The sequence below is a fragment of the Ochotona princeps genome, chromosome 2 (assembly GCF_030435755.1).
Source record: "Ochotona princeps isolate mOchPri1 chromosome 2, mOchPri1.hap1, whole genome shotgun sequence".
Classification (NCBI taxonomy): Eukaryota; Metazoa; Chordata; class Mammalia; order Lagomorpha; family Ochotonidae; genus Ochotona; species Ochotona princeps.
This window is the reverse complement of record NC_080833.1, coordinates 84,682,681-84,704,423: the sequence shown is the minus strand read 5'-3', so window position 1 is coordinate 84,704,423 and position 21,743 is coordinate 84,682,681. Positions and strand designations below refer to the sequence as shown.

The 21,743-nt window shown below is 38.7% G+C and overlaps 1 protein-coding gene across 1 annotated transcript in view; it reads right to left on the bottom strand.

Annotated features, from left to right (window-relative positions):
• PLPPR4 (phospholipid phosphatase related 4) overlaps positions 1–12,335 on the bottom strand; it is a 37,061-nt gene extending 24,726 nt beyond the window's left edge. Inside the window, exon 1 of the mRNA XM_004582017.2 lies at positions 12,042–12,335. Coding sequence (XP_004582074.1) covers positions 12,042–12,263 — 222 coding nt within the window. The 5' untranslated portion in view covers positions 12,264–12,335. The remainder of the gene's footprint in view (positions 1–12,041) is intronic.
• Between the last annotated feature and the right edge of the window lie 9,408 nt (positions 12,336–21,743).

The window sequence follows — 21,743 nt, the reverse complement described above, 5'->3', positions numbered from 1 at the left end:
ATCTGACAAATGATGATATCTAGAATACTTTAGCAACTTTTAAAAACTCAATAACAAGGAATAAGAAATATCCAAAAAGCTTTACAATTTTCGAAAGAAGGAATACAATGGGCAACAAATATACGAAAAATGCTGAACATCACTAGGTATCAGGGAAATGCAATTAAAAACCACAGTGGGATTTCCTCTCATACATGTCAAAAGGGCTAAAATCCCAAGACATAGAGTAATAACAGACGGTGAGAGTGTGGAGAAAAGGGAACTACTTGTGGGAATACAAATTAGCACAGCCCCTGGGAAACTGATGGAGATTTCTTGAAAAGCTAAAATTAAATTTACCATATGATCAGCAATCCCATTACTAGGTATATAACAAATATATTAACTTACCATGTCTAATAACTACCTGAACCATAGTTTTACAGCAGCACTGTTCACTGCTTGACAACCTAGGGTATATTACAAATCATTTACACTTCAAGGTAGAGTTCAGTTCCCCACATCCAGGGGTCACTTTTGGTCAAGTTTATTATTTAAGAAAGGGGTTGGGCCCGGCACGATAATGTAATGGTTAAGGTTCTCGCCTTGAACATGCTGGTATTCCCATATGGGTACCAGTTCTAATCCCGGCAGCTCCACTTCCCATCCAGCTCTCTGCTTGTGGCCTGGGAAAGCAGTTGAGGATGGCCCAAAACCTTGGACCGTGCACCCGCATGGGAGACTTGGAAGAGCTCCTGGCTCCTGGCTTCGGATCGGCGCAGCACCAGCTGTTGCGGTCACTTGGGAAGTGAACCATCGGACGGAAGATCTTCCTCTCTGTCTCTCTTCCTCTCTGTACATCTGCCTTTCCAATAAAATAAATAAATCTTAAAAAAAAGAAAGGGGCTGATTTAGGCCAGCTTTATTTGATTTAAAAACACAACATGAAAACTACTTCCTTTGTTCAAATCTAAGTTGAGTCTTCTAGAATACATTTTTTTTTTCAGGTAACACAAGTAGAATTTGTTGAAAAACTGTGTTTGAAAAAAGCATTTATTAAGTTTCTATTTAGACATTTTCAAGCATCCATTATAGTTTCCACCACCTTTAAGGGAATTTTAATAAAAGACCCTGCCCCAGAGTGGTTAAGTGGGACGTTTGACTCCTGAGAAGGGGAGTAATTGAAACCTGGTCTGTTAATTCCTGGAAGCATGCTTCCTGCTGCTTTTCTGCCACGTGCCACCATCTGTCACTAGTCTATTTCTTTCCAGGAAAAAACAGCCCCAGGTTTCCCTGAGAAAGTCAGCTTAAAAGATGGAAAACCAGAGACTACTGTGTGTACAATGGGTTGAATTGGTAGTAAGAAGCAAGAGACAGCAGGCACTTAACGTATTACACTCCGATTGGCATGGTATTCCAAGGCGCTATACGTCATTTCCCAGCTAGTTTCTCCAAAATTCAGCCATTTTATTTGAGACACAAAGATAGTGAAAGTGAGTGGTGCCTAGCAGTGGTTGACTCCTCTGGGAAATCATTTCAAGAGTCCCAGATGGAAACCCAGCTGCTTGAGTCTTATCTCCCAACTTCCGCATTGCGGAGAGTGGGGAGCTAGAGTCAGGAACCAGAGCCAAGAACTGAATCTGCTTCGGGACGTGGCCATCTTATCCACTAAGTTAAGCCCCACTGTTTCCAAGTAATTTTAATCTTTAGCCTATTTTTAGTAATATATTAAAAATATTTAATTATATTGTGGACACAGTCTCTTTTTCTCTTCACTTTTGTCTACCCTGGTAGATAGTTTTTAATGTAAAATACGATACATTGAGCACACTTAAGGATCCAGTGTTTTCCTGCCTTTAGTACTTCCTCAGGTCTTTTTTGCTCACTACAAAGTGATATTCCCATGGATACCTGCATCACAGACACTGGCATAGGGGATGCCAGTTAACCTTTTTTATTCTCCCCTATTCAACAAGATCCTTAAGAACAGAGAGTTGCCCTCTTGACCTCTTCTGTCCTGAAATACTGGATACCTTCCATGTAGGAAAAAGTGAATACATATTGATGATCTGCATAGAGATGTAATATTTTAGAGCATTCTTATAGCATAAGGAAAATATTCTCAGTTGAAAGTCATTTGGTGTATTTTAAAAAGAACCCCAGCAGTTAAAACATATATATTTATTCCTACGTTGAATTTCTAGAATTCTATTGACCATAAAAACATAAAAATAAAAAAAAACCTTAAACAGAGTCCTCAAAATGGCACTAGTAATTGATAGACAATAGCTTCCATAACAAAATATATGATAGATCTTCTGGGGAAAAACCTATTCTTCTGTGTCTTTATGCTTAAAAATATACACAGCTCTAAAAAGCCCGATTACATTAATTCAACAATCTGATATGAAAGTCTAAGTAATGATAAGTATCTGCTTAATTACGTGATTTATTGATCTGGCATTAAGCTCAGAGTATAGGCTTTGTAATCATTAGTATTAAGCTCAGGTATTGAAGATTAGTTCCTCTTACATAATTAAAGAAACATGGCTCCTGAGTTCATGTTTGCAATCATTTTGCATGCTGCCTCTTTCTAGAAATTTTTCCCAATGACCTTTGTCATCTCAATGCCAGGATGAAATTACAAAAAAACAAACAAACAAACAAAAAAAAACCCGGAAATAAGGAAAAAATAAGGAAATTATTTTTTATAAAATGGCACTTCAAAAATTAATGAAAATGTGATTTAAAATTAAACATATTTTAGGGAACATTTTTTGAAATCTTTTCATTAATTTATTACAGTATGTATTTTTCATGATTTTTCAAGACTCATTACGAATGTCATCTTGTACATTCTGTTTAATAAGCACTGCATGCATTTTTTATTAAAGATTTATAATCTTGAGTAAAGTCAGATATACAGAGAAGAGAAGAGACAGAGAGAAAAATCTGTCCAATGATTCATTCCTCAGTGACCACTATGGCCAGAGCTGTGCCAATCTGAAGCCAGGAGCCAGGGGGCTTCTTCCAAGTCTCCCACACGGGTGCAGGGTCCCAAGGCTTTGGGCTGTCCTCGACTGCTTTCCCAGGCCACATGCAGGGAACTGGCTGGGAAGTGGAGTTGCCAGGATTAGAACCGGCGCCCATATGGGATCCTGGCACTTTCAAGGCAAGGACATCAGCCGCTAGGCCACGTCGCCTGGCCCACTGCATGCATTTTTCTATGTTCTGAAAATGTAAGAATAAAAGATGTAAAAAAATCTAAACAGCATTTTAACTAGTAGTTGGTTATTTCAACATACAGAAAGCTCACCTATTGAGGGAGAGACACAGTACTCTTGGGTCCAACATAATTTTTACTATAAACTAAAATAGAAGTAAAGGAAAAATAGAGTTGCAGTAATATCAAGTGAATGAGAAGTAAAGAAAATTTGGCATTTTTGAAAGTGAAGCATATGAGAAATTTCTGACTTTGATATCTAACCTGCCATGAATTCTTACATTTTTACATACGTTAGAATGTTTGAATTAATGATTATCAGTACTATGCAATTATTTTATGCTCTTAACTAAAGCCAAATATATTCACTGTCATTTACTTTAGCAGTATGAAAATTCTATTATAGTTATTACTCTATTCAACAATTCTCTGTTTAATGTCTGCTTTGTTCTTGATAGATTTTGTTTGACCTATTAATTATCCAGAGAAGGGATTTCCAATCCATTTTTAGAAGTGGAAAACTAACCATGTATCATGAGCATCTCTCTTCCTATCCAAGTTTGTTGTCTAGATATTTAGATGTTCATTATTAACCTTGTTTCACAAATCATTTTCCTTTGCTGCTGAGAGTCTGAATAATAGTGTTATCTTATGTACCTTGTGTATAACCAAAGGGCCATAACAATTATAACTATTTCCAAATGAGGAAACTGAGGCTTGAAGGAAGTTATATGTCCAAGAACTAAGGGTAATAAGTGGACTAAGATTTTTTAATATGATTTTATGAAAAAAATAATTTATTAAATCTTCTGCCACATGCACAAAAAATGTCTGGTAGCATATGTGGTTTATGTAATTATAATTTTATTATGAAAATTAAAACTACAAGTTCTTTGCATCAATGATGTCTTTATCTAAAGTTTCAAATCTTAAACAATGTATAAGCATTCCCTTGATCATAAAATAAATGTATACATAGACCTTAGAGATTGATTAAATCTTCAATTGCTAATCCATCAGGTTCAACAATCTCTGTGATGGAGCATTCAACATCAATTACTTTAAAATAAATGTGTCTCTACTCATTGCAAAAAGACAGCCAAAGGAGAATTAATGTTCATATTACTAGTCCTGCTTTATTCCAACCATTCAGTAAAATTTATTGAAATTCTACTACAAAGTAAGTAATGTGTCCATATTATTCCCATCAGTTCAACCCCCAAACACATAATAAGCAATCCATGAGTATTTGCTCAATGAATAAATAGCTAGGAAAGTACAAAACAGATCATACTCATGCAATTCCTTTTTGCACCCCTCTGCTTCCATTACCAACCATTCCCAAACAATATTCTTATGAATGTACTCAATCCCATCCCACAAATGCAAATATTTAATACTGTCTCCACCTCTCTTTATGTGTAATGGGTCTAGCATAAACTTTGGAATTTACAGAAGTCATGTGTTACAACGTTAAAATAATTATTATCCTCTATATTGACTGACATTTTCTGATTTAAAAATAATCAGACATCATTTCATTAAGAATCTAATTAGTCACAGGAGAAATAGCTCGCCATGATTTAAGTCAAAATTGACATTTCTTTACTTGATACCCACATTCTAAAATTGACTTAGCTATGAAGATGAGTCATTTTGTCATGCATGTTTCTCAGCTAAATCATTTTAGAAGAAATCATAAGAAGATGAGATGTCCATGATGCAGAAGTCTATTTCAGGTTCTTATACTGAAGATGGAGATAACTCTGCTTGGACTTAAGGCAAGTGGTTGAACTTTGCAGAGTCCCACATGTTCTACTTTAAAAAGAGTTAATAACTACTTTTCAGACGCATTTTAAACTATTAAATGAAACAACACCTGTAAAAATCTACTTTCGTTTCAAAGCCATCTTGTAACTAATTATTTAAAGCAAATTATAAACCATTCCACTATTTCCTGTCTCCTGCATACCAGGGACATCATGTTCAAAGAAGTAATTGCGGAATTACAGGTGAGTAATCATGCCCAAAGAAGAAAAATATGATTTCCAGTATTCTGATGTTTAGCTATCTTCAAGAGTCTAACAACTTGGAAAAGTACTTCCACTCATAATTGTTTAACATGTTTAAAACAATGTGAAGTCACAAAATGTGTTTCTAAGCTAACACAGAACACCTAGTACAGTTTCTTCACATGTAGCATTAGAATGACCTGCATTTTAACAGTTACAATCCAGAGGGAAACTAGTATGAGGAATTCTAGAAATAGTAATAATTAAGAAAGAACACTAGAACAGGAGTCAGGAGATTTCGGTTCTATTCTTGATATCATATTAACAATGGCATGTCTTTTGATAACCTAGATACTTCCACAAGTCATAATGTTCTATCATGCAGTAGGGAAAAGCATCAATTAGATACACTTGGATTATATACTTTCATTATACTTATTTATGTAATAAGATGTAGTTCTCTTCCTTTTTTTGGAAAAGATATTATTTAAGAAATAGCCTATGTTGAACAAAAGTCTGGTGTAAATCCATGATACATACCAACACACACTGTAATAATTAGGCCTCAAATAGTTCTTGTTTAACAAGCCATCATAGACAACCCAAGTTCTTAAAGTGATCTTTATGTGTCACCCACAGATTGGGACCATTGTATTTACTCCTACTTCCAATTTTCTCATGTCTTTCCTCCCAGTCTTGTTTGGCCTGGTCTCTCTGTTTCTATTATCTTGTTGAGATCATCTCCTCTATGTCTCATAGTTCTCATATCCCTATGGAATCGACTTACTAAACTTCATTTCAGTCTCAAGTTTTCCCTTTCAGCCCACCCACAGCTCCTGGCTAACTCTGCACAAGGAATTCAGATGGCATTTTTGCTTACCCCAGGAAAATCTCTTTATAAGTGGATACTCACAGTATTTAAAATATTCATGTCAGAATTAATTCAGTTACTTTAAAGTAGGAAACAACACTCATGAAGCCAAATTAAGAAACTGTAGAGAAAAACTCTTTCTTAATCAGAACCCAACTTCTTCCAGGTACTTATTTCTTGGCATCGTGGGCCTGACCATGTCATGGTGGGGGCATGTCTCTCCATTCCACTCCTCACTAACTAGGTTTCTTCATGAAGAGCAGGAGGCAGAGTGTAATTACTATGCAAGACCAGAATGGATGAGTACTTAAATCCTGGGTCGCTGACTGAATTTCTACATGTCCCTGGTAAAGATACTTCAGTCTCCGAGCTATAATTTGCTGATTTTAGTGGAAAAAAGGAACAACATCTTTTGGTAAGGTAGTTTCCAGAATTAATGTACCTGCTAGATGTATCATCTAAATGACTCTGGAAATTAATTATTTGATTATTGTTAGTATAACAAAAATAATAATAATCACTGTTATTGTTAAAATTCTTATGAGGCAAAAGTAAATGATATTTTGTTGCACTAGTAAAAAAAAAAAGTAATACAAAGGACATTTTGAGTGACTGAGTAATGAAGACACAGTGAGATAGTGGCGGTTACCAAAACAGAATGAGTTCCCTCGTAGCAAGGTCTGTGTTCAATGCTTTTTTTTTTTTTTTTTTTTTGGTAGAAATGGCCTCATTGAATTCAATCCTCAAAACGTGGGACCCTATAATCTACTATATTTACTTTTTCTTTTGTATTAGACTTTGTGCATTATGACTTTAAAAGAGGAGGAAAGATTTGCCAGTCCATCGCATTTGACAGGCTTTGAGTATTTTTTGAGCAAATTGTATTTCTGTACAATTTAGGAAAGAGGAAAAGTACAGCTATTATTTTGGTACAAGCAATGCATAAAAGTGATTTTGTATTTTTCTATTGATGCTAATGTTTATGTAGAAGGAAATAAATTAACTGTATTTTGCAACATGATGTATTGTATAATTTTCATATGGAACACAGATAGAATAAAAACCTTGTGAAATGACATTACTGCAATTAAAAATCTGTGGACACTTTCCAATGGGAAGAAAGGTAGTGTCTTAAGGATTTGTGAAGACATCACTATTTCATGTCATGGTGTTCAAATGCACTAACCAGAATGTTCAAACACTTTTGAACTTTTTCAGAAAAGATGAATATCAATGATTTATACTTCTATATCTAATCTGATTACTGACTTCACAATAATTAGACGGAATTAACATAATCCTACAACATGGCTATGATCAGTGGAGAATAAAAGAAAGAAAATACATTGTATACACTTAATTCTCTTGAATTATAAATATTCTCCATTTTTAATATTTCAGGCTGCTAGCTTATGCTAATTAGAGGCAAATTTGTTATTCTTAATTATTTTTTATGAGTGTATATGCCTGCTGTGTGTTTGTTCTCTTGCATGAAAAACATGAAATTTCAACTGCCTATCTGCTCATAAAGACCTGTTTTATAATAAGAATCATAAATCATAATTTATAATTTGTTTACATTGTGTAGTAAATTGGACTTGAACAGAATAATGAGTAAGAATGAAATCATGAGTCTAAGCAATGGTGGGGTCATTACAATGCTTTGCATTGTACATACATTAGGCATATGTGATACATAATTTAGGCACCACAATATCCTCCTTATCACTTTATTAAATTGGGCTATTAAACATAAAAGACTTTTTACTAATTCTAGGTAATTTGCTGGTGGCAAAACACATGTAAGGTGACACAGCAATGACTTGGAAAATGCTTTGTAACTTCAAAAACAAGAGAAAACTTTTTGCTCGGTGTAACAATTCATTTAAAGTGTTTTTTGTTTGTTTTTCTTCAATGTGATCAGATCTTGGCTAGAATGCCTGCTGAAGTGTTCCATTCGCAAAGTGACTTTTCTCATCTGGGACAGAACAGTATAGAACTGAATTATCTAACTTATTCATAAGCTGAAGTATTATATTGGAAATAAGATATTTTATTTAAATTACCACATAGCATTACTGCCAACTATAACATCAAATGTGTTGGTGAACCAGGGCAAGATTACTTGATGTTGGTGTCTGAACAGCTTCGCGCTTGCAGGGATACTGTCAAAGATATCTGACATTGCAGCTAGACTGCTTACATGCCCACACTTTGCTAGCCATGGGCACATGCTGAGGGAATCTAGCTACTAATGCACAATTCTACGTGTAGAATTACCAATGTTCTTGTTCTTAAATGATTTCAGGAACAGGGCTTGGAAGCTGTTTTCTTGCCAGGAAACATTGTATCACCTTTGTCAGTATGTCCTACTTTATCACATATTCCTGTTCTCATCTGTGAGAAGCCATAGAAAACCATATATCCCATATCACTGTGTTGAGAGGGAGAGAATAAATGCCTTGGGAGCTAGGGTTCTGAGTTAGTGCCTAGGTCTGTCTTCCACTTTGATTGGTGGAATTGACTTCCCATTTCCTTTGCACAATATGGACTTTTACAAAGAAGGTTTGAAAAGTGAGCAAGGTGATTCATGAAAAGCTTTTAATTTTACTCTCTCTCTCTCTCTCTCTCTCTCTCTCTATATATATATATATATGTATATATGAGCACTTCAAAAATGACTGCCATTATTCTGATAGAAATTAAATTGCATGCTGATCTTCCCTATTCATGTTGACAACTATAGGTCCATTTCAGGAAGGTTCTGGAATACAAGCATTCTGGAAATTGGGAAGAAGACATCTTCTGGATGGTTGGAGCTCTCAGCTAGCCCCGGTCAAGATCTAAAAGATGAACTGCATGCAACATAATAAACCATTCTTAGTCCTTTGTTTTCTCAGGTATGGTGTTTTAGCATGATATTTTATATCTTCAGTGACATGCAGAGTGCTGATTATTATTTATTAGCATGTGCATTTATATTTAGCTTAGATGATTAACATATGTAGAAGTTGAGAAAACTGCCATGGCTAGAATTATACATGTGGGTTGGGTGACATCTAAACCAGGTCAGTGTGTCGCAAGGTCCAGCTTTTTCTCCCAGATCATGCCATGATTCTCCTGCCACATTTCAGTCCAATTTGATTTCAGTCCCCTTTGGCTTGAAGTGAAAATTTCCCCTTCCTCAGTTTCCCAACTAAAATCTCTTCATTTCCCGTACCTACTACGAATAATAGTCTAAAACTGCTTGGCTGCCTTGAAGGAAGAAAGTTAAAGTTGTCAGTGGTGTCATTAGAGAACCATTGCCTTTTCCTCGTGAAGATCTGATTTGTTTAGTTTCTTTTTTCTGCATAAATTGCTATCTGTTGTTACACAAACAACCTGAAATATATTATTTGGGTCAATATGTGATGGAAAGAGATTCACTCATGTTTCACTCTCTCCTCCTAATTACTGAGGTCTGGGAAACTGTTGTAAAGGGAAGTGTCCTTACTTGTAGAGCATCTTACTGGCATGTTCTTTCAAGCTGTGCTTATTCATCCTCCAAAGGAAATGTAGAGCTAATTCTCACTAGCTTAAAAATGTCAGGACATACTTAAATATCAGAGTGATGGACTTGAGATGATTGTTGAAGGACCATGCTATTGTATTAAAATACAAGAAATCAGTGGCGGGTGGGAGACAAAATCCCTGAGCTTATGGAACTCTATCATAAACAGTAAAAATAAATGCAGGAAAAAATGAGTCATTTCCATGGAGCTCAGTAGTACCTCCTGTCAGCCTCTTCAACAATTGGTGTACTAATGCGTTCTCCCATTTTTCTAGAAGCTTATTAGTGGTTTATTACATATTTAATTTTAGACGGATCGTTAGGAATCCAATTTTTTAGTTCTCCCTTTGAAGTCTCTTATTCCAGTGATCAATATCTTAAATGTCTGTTTAAATTCTGTGAATTGTCTTCCTGTAACTGTTCTATAGTTTACCCTTCTAAATAATTCATAGACATAATCTGATTGGTCAAAGAGAAAGCAATGCATTTGAGCTATTTTCACTTACAGAAAATAACTATCATTTGAGATGTGTTTATTCTTAAACACACAATTCAAATACATTATGAAGTGCTTTACTTTTAAAATCCTAGGTTACAGAACCTGTATACCTTTTAAAGTTACAGCAAAAAATGCACACATGAATTCTTTAAAGGCACACCTTTTATGTTTTGGTTTTTGTCCTCTTTCATGAAAATATTACTCTTGAAGCCATTCAGCTACAGTCCATATACGTTCAGCCTCTGGCTGAACTTAAGTGTGTGCCTTCCTACAGGTCAAACCCAACAATTCACTGATTTCTTTTAAAAATTGAAAGATTCAGATATGAATAGAAGCAGTTTAGTTGAAAACCACAGTTGATTAGCAATGCAACAAGTGGCTTGGTTGCTTGAACTTGAAGGCAGGCATCCCACCTTTTTATTCTGTCATTCCTTTCATCATGGAATATCCTGCCCATGTTTTTCTTGAGAAAGCTCTCCATTACATTTCAACAAATATTACTTACATCAGGGCCACAAAATCTCTTTGAGCTTAAAAATTATAATAAATCAATAAAGAAATTATTTTAAATAAGGATGGGACATCATGAAGTGATCATCTATGTTTTCTCTAAGATATATGCCAGTCACATACATCTTTCTTAAGGATGAAATGATTTTCAAAATTTGTGACACTGAAACGAAATTTTTAAGTATAATGTTACGTATAACAGTCTGACAATGCCCCTCCCTCCAAATTTCAAGGCAATGACTACGGCTCAACCCAAATAAGCATTGCAGTCACCACATACTGAATCTACTAACTGTACTGGGAATTGCTAAACCTCCATATTTGGCTGAAAAGTCAGTTGAAGAAGGAGATTCACATTTCAGCAACAGCCTCATAATTATCACGCAACCAGAACTCTCATTACAAAGAATATAGTTTTACATCTAATGCTGTATGATTCTCTTACACCTGTGCAATGCAGCTCTTTTCTACCAAGAATTTAATAAAGCTCTGGCTTTAAAATGTCTTCCTAATGCAATGGATTACAGTGCATGGAATCACTGTAGTAGTCGGTCTTTATATCCCTCCCGTAGATTAGTGCTCCCTGAAATACTGTAGACAGTAGGTTAATATATGATGATGCATATGAATGTTAATTGCTTATCTGTAATGCTAGGAAGCACAGAAGAAATGTACAGGCAAATCATGCAAGATAGGATGATGTCATGTATTTAAAATATACATAAGTATGCATACTGAATCTATATACTGTACATATGTGCAACATGTGCATGTTATACACATATACATATATATAAAATAATGGAAGAAGGCCAGTAGGTTAATGACTGATGCCTCAAGATGCAGAGCCAATTTTAGAAGCCAATGTGAGCACCACAGTAATTATAAGACAAGGGGGTGGGTAGCAGGCTGATAAACGCAACCAACAACCCTAAGACTCTGTAAACACCTCTGATCCTCACACACTGTGCGAGTTGCTGTGTGCACTTGAAATCTTACCAGTGGGTCAGAGTTCTAGATATCAGGTGGGCTGGTTGGAAACACAAATCCTGAAATGTGGGCATCATGGCTCCTTTGGGGGCACTGATGGACGCTGTGTATACATGCATACCTCGAGGGCCAGGCAAATAGACCCGCACTCACTCACACAGGTATCCCTTCCCTGCAGGCCACCCAGGAGACGCCTCTCCTGGCAGTCATCCCTGGCTGGCAAGTGTTTACAAGCACACTCAGAGGCGCTCCGGAGACACCTGGGGGTGAGGGCAGGGTCGGGCATTTGGGGACAGCGGCGCACACCCTGGTTTGTCTCTGCGCTTTCCATGCTCTCCGGGGGACCTGAATTCGCACGGAAGCTGCCCGGAAGATCTGCATTATGCCAAAGCTCTAGGCCAACTTACCTCCACAAAATAAAAGCAGGGCAGAAGGGTGACGCTGTCCTTGATCACTTTACCCTTTGGCCTCTCCTTCGCCGACATCCCGGCCGCCTGCCCGGGTCCGCGTCCTCCCCCGGGTGAGGTGTGCACAGCGCAGCCCAGGCAAGCTGCCTCCTCCAGCCGCAAGCGCTGGGCGCCGCTGATGTCACATTCCCTGCGGGCGCCGCTGGAGCCAGCGCGCTGCATGCAGCGCCCCCGCCTTCTCCTCGCCCCGCTTTGCAGCTACCAAGCGGCTCCGGTTCAGGCAAGTCGGGGGTCTTCCCTTAACCCTGCTCTCACCCCTTGTTTTTCTGACGAGAAACGTCCAGCTCCCTCCTCCAAGCTGTTGCTGCAATGGCTCCAGCTCCCTGTCAATCTCCCTCTGCTCTCCACCGTCCTGGCGAGTCTCCTCGGCTTTCGGAGCTTACGTCAAGAATCGGAAAGGGGGGCGCATCTTTGGTTTCTGCAGTAGCAGGGCCTGGGAACCTAGGCACCTATTTATTTCCTGGGAAGCCTCCGGGTCACTTCTAGAGCCAAATGCAGGAATTGGCTCCAGTGAGCTGCCCCACGGAGAAATTAAAATGGGAATGCCATGCTGAAAAGTAGGACGTGGTGCGAAATCATAAGACCTGGCAGCCACCCAGAAATAACCTGCTCCGGAGGATCTCTGCCTAGGGGGACTCCCTGACCGCTTATGATCAGTGCCAGCAGCTGCCTGGGAATAGACAGGGTTCCCTGCAGAAAGAAAGGCAGCTGTGGGAACCTGCAGGGGGCGAGCATCCTCACTGAGCCCAAAGGCTGGTAATCTAACTTCACTGTCACCTCCCCAGAAAAGCGTGACTCTTACAGTCATAACTACAGAAAGAAGCATGTCTTCAGACATTAAATCCTCAATAGAGTCACTTGCCTTTGATGCAGGTCTCAATTTTGTGATGATTGTTGGCAGCTCAGAGATCTCAAGGGTTGTGGATTAAAGAAACACCCAGCCAACACCAAAATTGTATTAGATTCATAGAGATAACCCCCTTCTGCGCTCTCACACCCATGCCTCTTCCATTCTTTTGTGTCACGTCCAGGGTGCCCAAGCCTCTTCCAGCTGGCTGTATTTTTTGCTGCTCCAGTAGATATCAGACATCATGGGGACTATCAATTGCAGGAACTACACACATTTTCACCTCATGTCCTCATTTTTCTCTACTAAATTTGCATTGCAAATATTAGCAGACCAACTCCTCTTTTGAACCCCAGCTTACCATACTGTATCCTAATTAGATTACAAAGTGACTGAAGAAAAATGGACAACCACACAGTGTTGATCTTAGGAGCTCAAATTTTAACCAGGTACCATCATCCCATCATACAAGTGTTTTTCCTTAGTCTGGCCACTCTTTCAGCCATATCTTTTCATTTCTCAATTTTCAGCTGATGATTTCAAGCTTTTCCAAGAAAGCAAAAGGAACTAGAAGAGAACTTTGCCATCTTCTGGAATTGATGACTTGTCCCATATACCACAGCTACCACTATGTCTTGCTCAAAGCGGCACAATAGCCTTCTGACTGTTCCGCCACCTAAAAAGATATTCTGCACACAGCAGCCAGACTTATCTTTTGATATATAAGTCCAATTATGTAATTTATTTAGCTAAACCTTGTGAGACTTCCCTGCCATTCAACGGAGAACTTAAATTCTGATCTGTGTCTTGAAGCCCTCAGTGATGAAGGTCAGTATTAAGCTGCCAGCTGCAACAATGATATTCCGTATTGGAATGATCCAATTCCCTATTAATGTGCTTGGAAAACAGTGGGAGATGGTCCAAGTGCCTGGCTGCTATGCCACTTGGGGAGTGAACCAACAGATGAATTCTCTTTGATGTTGAAAATACTCCATGGAAGCCAACAGCATGATTTATTTATTTTTAAAAAAAGGTTTACTTGATTTTCTTAGTTAAAAAGCATATTTATAGAGAGAAGGAGACACACACACACACACACACACACACACACACACAGACCTTGTATCTGTTGGTTCCCTCCCCTAATGACCGCAATGACTGGGGCTGTGCCAATTTCAAGCCAGTAGCTAGGAGCTTCTTCCAGGTCTCCCATGTGGGTGTAGGTGCCCAAGCATTGGACCATCATCTGATGTGTTCCCATGCCATAAAATGGGAGTTAAATTGGAAGTGGAGCAGCCTGTGACACAAACTGGCACTCAAATTGAATGCCAGTGTTGAAGATGGAAGATTAGCCTGGTACACCACTGCAAAAGTCCCTGTTTGCCTTTTTGTTTCATACATTAACAAAAATCTTGGCAAGAAAATAACTCACAAATGGAAGAAAACAAAGAAAAGAGAAGCAGAACTTGTTTAGAGTCAGAGGATTGAATACAATCCCAGGATTGGCTCTGGTTACCCTTCTCCTGAGCAAATCTCTTCATAGTTCCAAGCTTAATTTTTCTAATATTTACAATAAGAAAAGTATCAGAACCATCTGGCAGCAATGTTCCACAGTTCAGTTATGACTCTATATGTGGAAACACTTAGTGACTCTTAAAATTTATCCATGCATTCATCTATCTATTCATTCAATTTGTATATATATATCTATCCCTTACATGGTGAAATAAACTTTTTTTTTTCACTTGACATCCACTGGAGAAAAGAATACATACACATACAGTTCCTGATCTCACAGAAACCATAGGCGGATGAAGGTGAAAAGAATAAGTAGAGGCCATAAAGTAGTCTTAGATATAAAGCACAGTTAGAAAATGGTTTGGGGTGGATTTGGGCACAATAGCTAGAAGGTCTCTTAGGACACCCATTTCCCATGTTGCAGTGCCTAGACTTTAGTGGTGGCTCTGCTCTAATCCCATCTATCTAACAGTGTATGTATTTGGGGGCAGCAGGTGATGACTCAAGTACCTGGATCCCTGTTATCCACCTGAGGGATCCACGTGGCTGGCAGGGGCCCAAGTGCTTGGATCCTTTGGATGCCTGGTTCTGGCGTGGCCCAACCCTGGCTTTTGTGGACGTTTGGAGATTCAACGAGTAGGTTAAAGACCTGTGCATGTGTGTGTCTGCATTTCCAATAGAATGAAAATAAATGCTTTCTGCACTTAATTCTCACAAGATTCTTGTGATGCCTAGATCATCACTAGGCTATTTTATAATCTTAAAAAAACTTCACATCCAGGTAAACTCTTATTGTATGCCAAGAAAAACAAATATGTGATTAATGGGACTGAGAAACTTTTAAGATGAAGTGATTTATTTTAAAGGCAGACTACACACATAGACACACACATACAAACACACGAGAGAAAGAGACCTACCTGCCTATTCACTTCTTTTTTTTCTTTTTTTTAAGATTTATTTATTTTTATTACAAAGCCAGATATACAGAGAGGAGGAGAGACAGAGAGGAAGATCTTCCATCCGATGATTCACTCCCCAAGTGAGTGCAACGGCCGGTGCTGTGCCGATCCGGAGCCAGGAGCCAGGAACTTCCTCCAGGTTTCCCACGCGGGTGCAGGGTCCCAAGGCTTTGGGCCGTCCTTGACTGCTTTCCCAGGCCACAAGCAGGGAGCTGGATGGGAAGTGGAGTGGCCGGGATTAGAACCGGTGCCATATGGGATCCCGGAAGTTCAAGGTGAGGACTTTAGCCACTAGGCCACGCTGCCGGGCCCGCCTATTCACTTCTTAAGTGCTCACAAGGCCAGGCCTTAAGAGCTACACAAATAGCCTCTCTAAAATATATATATAGTTATATGCTACTTAAGAAAGAATTCTGTTGCATTTGTAATTATGAGAAAAGTCTTCAGTCTGGTGGTTACTGTGATTTGTGTATTAGATTTAATACTGACTGTCACTCAGATGCTCATGTGTTGAATGAAACTTTCATCCCCAGAGGGGATGTATGTGATGGAATGTAGGAGATGGAAATGTTAGTAGTGTGTAGTAGAAAGTTTTGAGATAACTGGGGACAATGCCTTAGGAAGGCACTTCTCATGACATGATTATCTTCATATAACGATTATGTGTTTATTTGAAAGTCAGGGGAGAGAGAGAGAGAGAGAAATCGATTGATTTATCCACTGCTTCACTCCCCAGATATCTCTAACTATTGGTGTTAGGCTAGGCCAGGCTGAAGCCAAGACCTGGGAGCTTCATCTTGATCTCCCACATGGGTGAAAATGTCTCAAATACTTGTGTCATCTTAACACTTTTCCCAGGCCATTTTTTTTAAAGATTTATTGTTATTGGAAAGCCGGATATACAGAGAGGAGGAGAGACAGAGAGGAAGATCTTCCATCCGTTGTTTCACTCCCCAAGTGAGCCACAATGGGCTGGTGCGCGCCGATCCGATGCTGGGAACCAGGAACCTCTTCCGGGTCTCCCACACGGGTGCAGGGTCCCAAAGCTTTGGGCCATCCTCAACTGCTTTCCCAGGCCACAAGCAGGGAGCTGGATGGGAAGTGGAGTTGCCGGGATTAGAACCGGTGCCCATATGGGATCCCGGGGCTTTCCAGGCGAGGACTTTAGCCGCTAGGCCATGGCTGCCGGGCCTCCCAGGCCATTTTTGGAGGGATGGATCAGAAGAGGAACAGTGAGAACTAAAACTGGTGCCCACATGAGATGCATGTATTGCAGATGGTGGTTTTATTTGCATGCCACAACACCAAATTCAGAAGGGTTATTATAAAAGCCAGTGTTGGGTCCTGCCAATGATATGTTTGATCTTTACCCTGTTTTACTGCACTAGACAAATGGAAGCTCTGAATCTTGAACCTCAAGCTCTAAAATTGTGAGCTAAATAAGCATCTGTTTCCTTCATAAGTAGTATTATAATTCATTTCACCATGGTAATAAAAAGTGACTTTTAGAGCAGTTAAGAATGGCTTTGGGATGAGTTGACCTTCATGCCATTTGTAACATTGAGACTACCAGAAGACACTTCTGAACTCAGACTACACTCTGGACCATCTTAACTGTATAAGTGCACATTTTGACCAAAGGCAGGACTTTGATGTTGAATGTTAGTTGTAAGTCCTTATAATGATCATGATATTAAAAATAATGCAATGTACTTTGCCACTTGAACATATTCAGTGGAAATTCTGTTCCAGTGCATTTAAATGAAACATACCACCTTCTGAAAAGTAGCACTCTGACATTTCACAAGGCAGAAAACTTCACAGCAGAAACAGCATGGAAAAAATGCCTAAAAATGCATTTGACATCATTATTAAAACTCAAAATTCTCAGATAAGAAAAGTCAACCACAAACTACTTTCCAGCTTCTTACCAACTAGGCACCCTAGAGGAGTTTGTGTGACATTTACCTTTAAGGTCATAAAAGAAAGTGTACTTAATTTAGCAACGCATTTCCCAGGCAGCAGCCTACACTATGGCATTTTAAGGAGACAATGTAAGATTTTATTGCATTGTCTGAAAGGGAGAGACTTAAATGAAGTGAATAAGCAGATGTGTGAAGAAGGAAAACTATTGAAATGAAAGGGTAATGGCAGATGGATAGTATTGTTATATATCTGGCTTTTTCATTGATGAGGTGCCAGTGGGCAAGAACATTTTAACTTAGGACTCTGCTTGCTGAACTAAAATTGAGGGAATCAAGTCTGTGAGACGCACATCTGTTGTTTACATTTGTCCAAGACTGTCTTTCCTCCTTTATATGACAGCTTCTTGAATTTTGGGGATGAACTGTTCTCTCACAGTGGAACTGGGTTTTGTATGTGAAAACAAAGTAACGCTGTTCCCCAGCCATTGGAATCCTGAACAGAAAAAGTGCAAAGAAAGACCACTATCGGTGTTGCTTCATGACAGCAGCACAGAGAACGGTGATCATCACCAATCTGTTGGCTGATGTGACAGCTCTCATTACTTTTTCTTCCAGATGTTTCTCTTCCTCTTTTTCTCATTTCTTTGTTCATTCTCACATATTTTTCAAATAAATTGTGTTCCTTCCTTTTCTTTTTATCCTCTGCATTGCATTTACTTAGCCAGAATCTATTTTTTGTGATCACAGCCATCCCAAAACACCTAACATAAAGATCACAAGACCTGTGCTTACTAAATGATAAATTAAAACATTTTGATTCTGACTCTGACCAGCACAGTGGCTAAATCCTCACCTTGCAAGCCCTGGGATCCCATATACCATATGCCAGTAGCCCTACTTCCCATTCAGCTTCCTGCTTGTGCCCTTGGAAAGCAGTCAAGGATGGTCCAAAAACTTGGGACACTGCATCTGCATCTGAGACCCAGAGAAGGCTCCTGACTTCTGGCTTTGGATCTGCTCAGCTCCAGCTGTTGTAGCCATTTGGAGAGTGAGTCAGCAGACGAAGGATCTCCCTCTCTCTCTCTCTTCCTCTTTGTGTATCTGACTTTCCAATAAAAATGAATAAATATTTTTAAAGATTTATTTGGCTCATTTTTACAAAATGAAATTTCATATTTTCTTACTACTTCTGACTTTTGTTCCCTGTGGCTCCAGGTGATGCCTTATTAAGGCATGACAAAAGGTGAATTACACAATTTTATTGAGCTCTATCCTATAGAAATACATCTTTCCCCTGGGAATTAAGAAATCCCATGGGAGGGATACACAAAAATAGGAAGCAATGAATTGTGGATATTTGCTAAAAGAATTTGTTGACAAGAGTTGGGAATATATTGCAACTCTTCTACAACATCTTAGTTGTCTCTCAAAGGTAGCAATCTATATATAAAAACATTAGTGCAGGTTGCATCTGGTACAATCTGATTCTAGATAAAGCAGTAGCTAACAGCAAATTTGAAGTGCTGCAAGCTGGTAAAACAGAGGAACATCATTAGACATTTTGACTCAGTGTCAATACCCCAAATGGCTAAGAAGGAGCCCCACCACTTGCAAGCTGACTGGGCACATCACTTGGCCAACCAGGTTCAGAGCATAGTACTGCCTGAGGAACACTGGGCACAGCCTCAGGTTTCTGTTGGGGATACTAACTAGCAAATCCTTTGATAAAGGATTAATATCCAGAACAAACAATTGTATCATCATTCTGAGATGTACCACAACAGAATTGAACATTCACATGTTTCGTACCATTGAATGTTGTGATGCCACGCATAGTGTGCAGACAGTGGTAATAAGACTCTCCATCAACTCCTTTGACACAGAGATTCCTGAGTTGCCTTGTGATTTGCACACACCACGTGACCATGCTTCCAGATCATTGGTGATAGCAGAAGGTGAATTGTATTGGTTATGTGATGAACTAACATTTGGGAAGTGCTACCAAAAGACAAGAAACACATCCTCATTTAAAAAGAATCAAAAAGCAAAGTGTTGATTTAGTTTACATTTTGAAAAGTTGAGCTTTTCTTCAACTTAGGCATGTGCACATGTGTGTGTGCACGTGTGCGCGCGCACACACACACACACACACACACACACACACACAATCTTACCCCTTGGCAAAGGTTCTTTTAAAACTAGGTAATTTTGGGCCCGGCGCCATGCCCTAGCGGCTGAAGTCCTCTCCTTGAACGCCCCGGGATCCCACATGGGCGCTGGTTCTAATCCCGGCAACTCCACTTCCCATCCAGCTCCCAGCCTGTGGCCTGGGAAAGCAGTCAAGGACAGCCCAAAGCTTTGGGGCCCTGCGCCCGTGTGGGAGACCCGGAAGAGGTTCCAGGTTCCCGGCTTCGGTTCGGCACAGCACCGGCAGTTGCGGTCACTTGGGGAGCGAATCATCGGACGGAAGATCTTCCTCTCTGTCTCTCCTCCTCTCTGTATATCTGACTTTCCAATAAAAATAAATAAGTCTTAAAAAAAAAATCTAGGTAATTTTTAGTTTAATGAAGGTAAATTGTAAGCTCATTCCACAGCGAAAAAGTAACTTTGGAAGGATTTGCCATTGGCTTGGTGCTGTGCTTTGTGCAACAATGAATGGGTATAACATTTTGAAATGAGGGGCTGGGGTAGTACGAGTATCATACGGGTACTCATTAAGGTCCCGGCTTCCCCACTTCTGTCTAAGTCACTGATTATACCTTGAGAAAATACCTGGATGGCCCAATTGATTGGGTTCCTACATCCACAAGGGAATCTCAGAAGCTTCTGGCTTCAAATGGGCTCTGCTCTGGCCATTGTGGCCATTTGGAGAGTGAACCAGCAGATTAAAGACTTTTTCACTCTATGTACCCCTCTTTCTCTGTAAATATGCTTTTAAAATTTTTGAAAAAAAATCTTTTTTAAAAAAAAAGCTTATGAAATTAGAGATCTCTGACCTGGTAGTTACAAAGCAGGATTTTGTAGCAACCTATGCAATATTTCAAGTCAATCAGAAATCTCAGCAGCCTTGGGCCCTGTGGAGAATCAGACTGCAGTAGTTAAGAGAGCCAAGGTGCCATGGGAAAAATCAGGATTTTCAATTCTTTCTCTCTCTGGCATGCAAAATGGGTGAGACTAAATCTTTTGAGTAATGAATTAGCTGTTAGAAGTTGTAACCTTTCAACGACAGGAGTTAGTGAATTCAACCCATTGGTCAAGCAATTTGTTTAAGCTCCATCACTATGTCTGTCCCAAACTGCTGAGTATATTCTAAACTCACAGGGTCAATCTTACTGTCCCCGGAGTGGATCACAATATTTTTCTCTATTATGGCAGACAATAGTGATCTGTCTCATGACTGAGTTGTTAACCAACATCTTATCCTACAACAGTATCTAATTCTTCTGTCACACTGTAAAGATTTGAATTCCCTGAATCTAGTGGATTTTTGCAATGACTTCAAACACACAGGAATAACACAAGCATGAAAAAAATAGAATGAAAAGTTTATTATTTAAAAAGTTACAGAATTAAAGAGTCCCCAATAAGCATAAAATGCAGTACAAGTTTTAATATGGTATTTAAACTTGTGACATCCATTTGCCTTTGTAAATATTATTCATAGAAATCTTAAATCTTAAAATGTCATAAAAGAGCAGAAGTCATATGATACAAAGCTTTTGAATTTGTTCAATCTGTGCTGAGTTCTTTGAAAAATGTTTAAAATGGTATGCAAATCAGCACATTAGCTAGCACTTCAGGAAAAACAGATGGAACTGTGGTACTGTGGTATTAATATCATTTGAACATTGAAACCAACTGTTGCATTGATTAGAAAGAAATATGCCTAGATTTAACAGAAAAGGTGATGCTTTTAGTTGCTGATCCATTATTCATTGCCATAGTAACAAAGCATAATTTGAAAATGAATATTTATATATCCTTGCACATGAATACACATGCATATATATATATACATAAATATGCATATATATGTAAAGTTAGATGCACATGTAAGGAAATGTAGATAGATTCTGGTGTGTATCTCTCTATGTGCAATCTATATGCAATCAAATTTGGACTAAGATAGAAATTTAATAATTAAAATATATTCATGGAGAGACTACTCTATATAAGTTACTGCTTTGGCTCCAAGAGTTGCAGAGATAAGAGAGCACAGTTCCTATTCTCCAAAAGTTCATGCTAGACCAATGAAAGTTATGTGAAATCAAATAGTTGGAAAATGGTCTGGTTGTCATAAAAAGTTTTTCTTATGTTCCCCTTGTAAAAATAATTGAAAATATCTTTCCTTGATCATTTTAGATTAGTGCCTTAGTTTTTTAAAAGATTA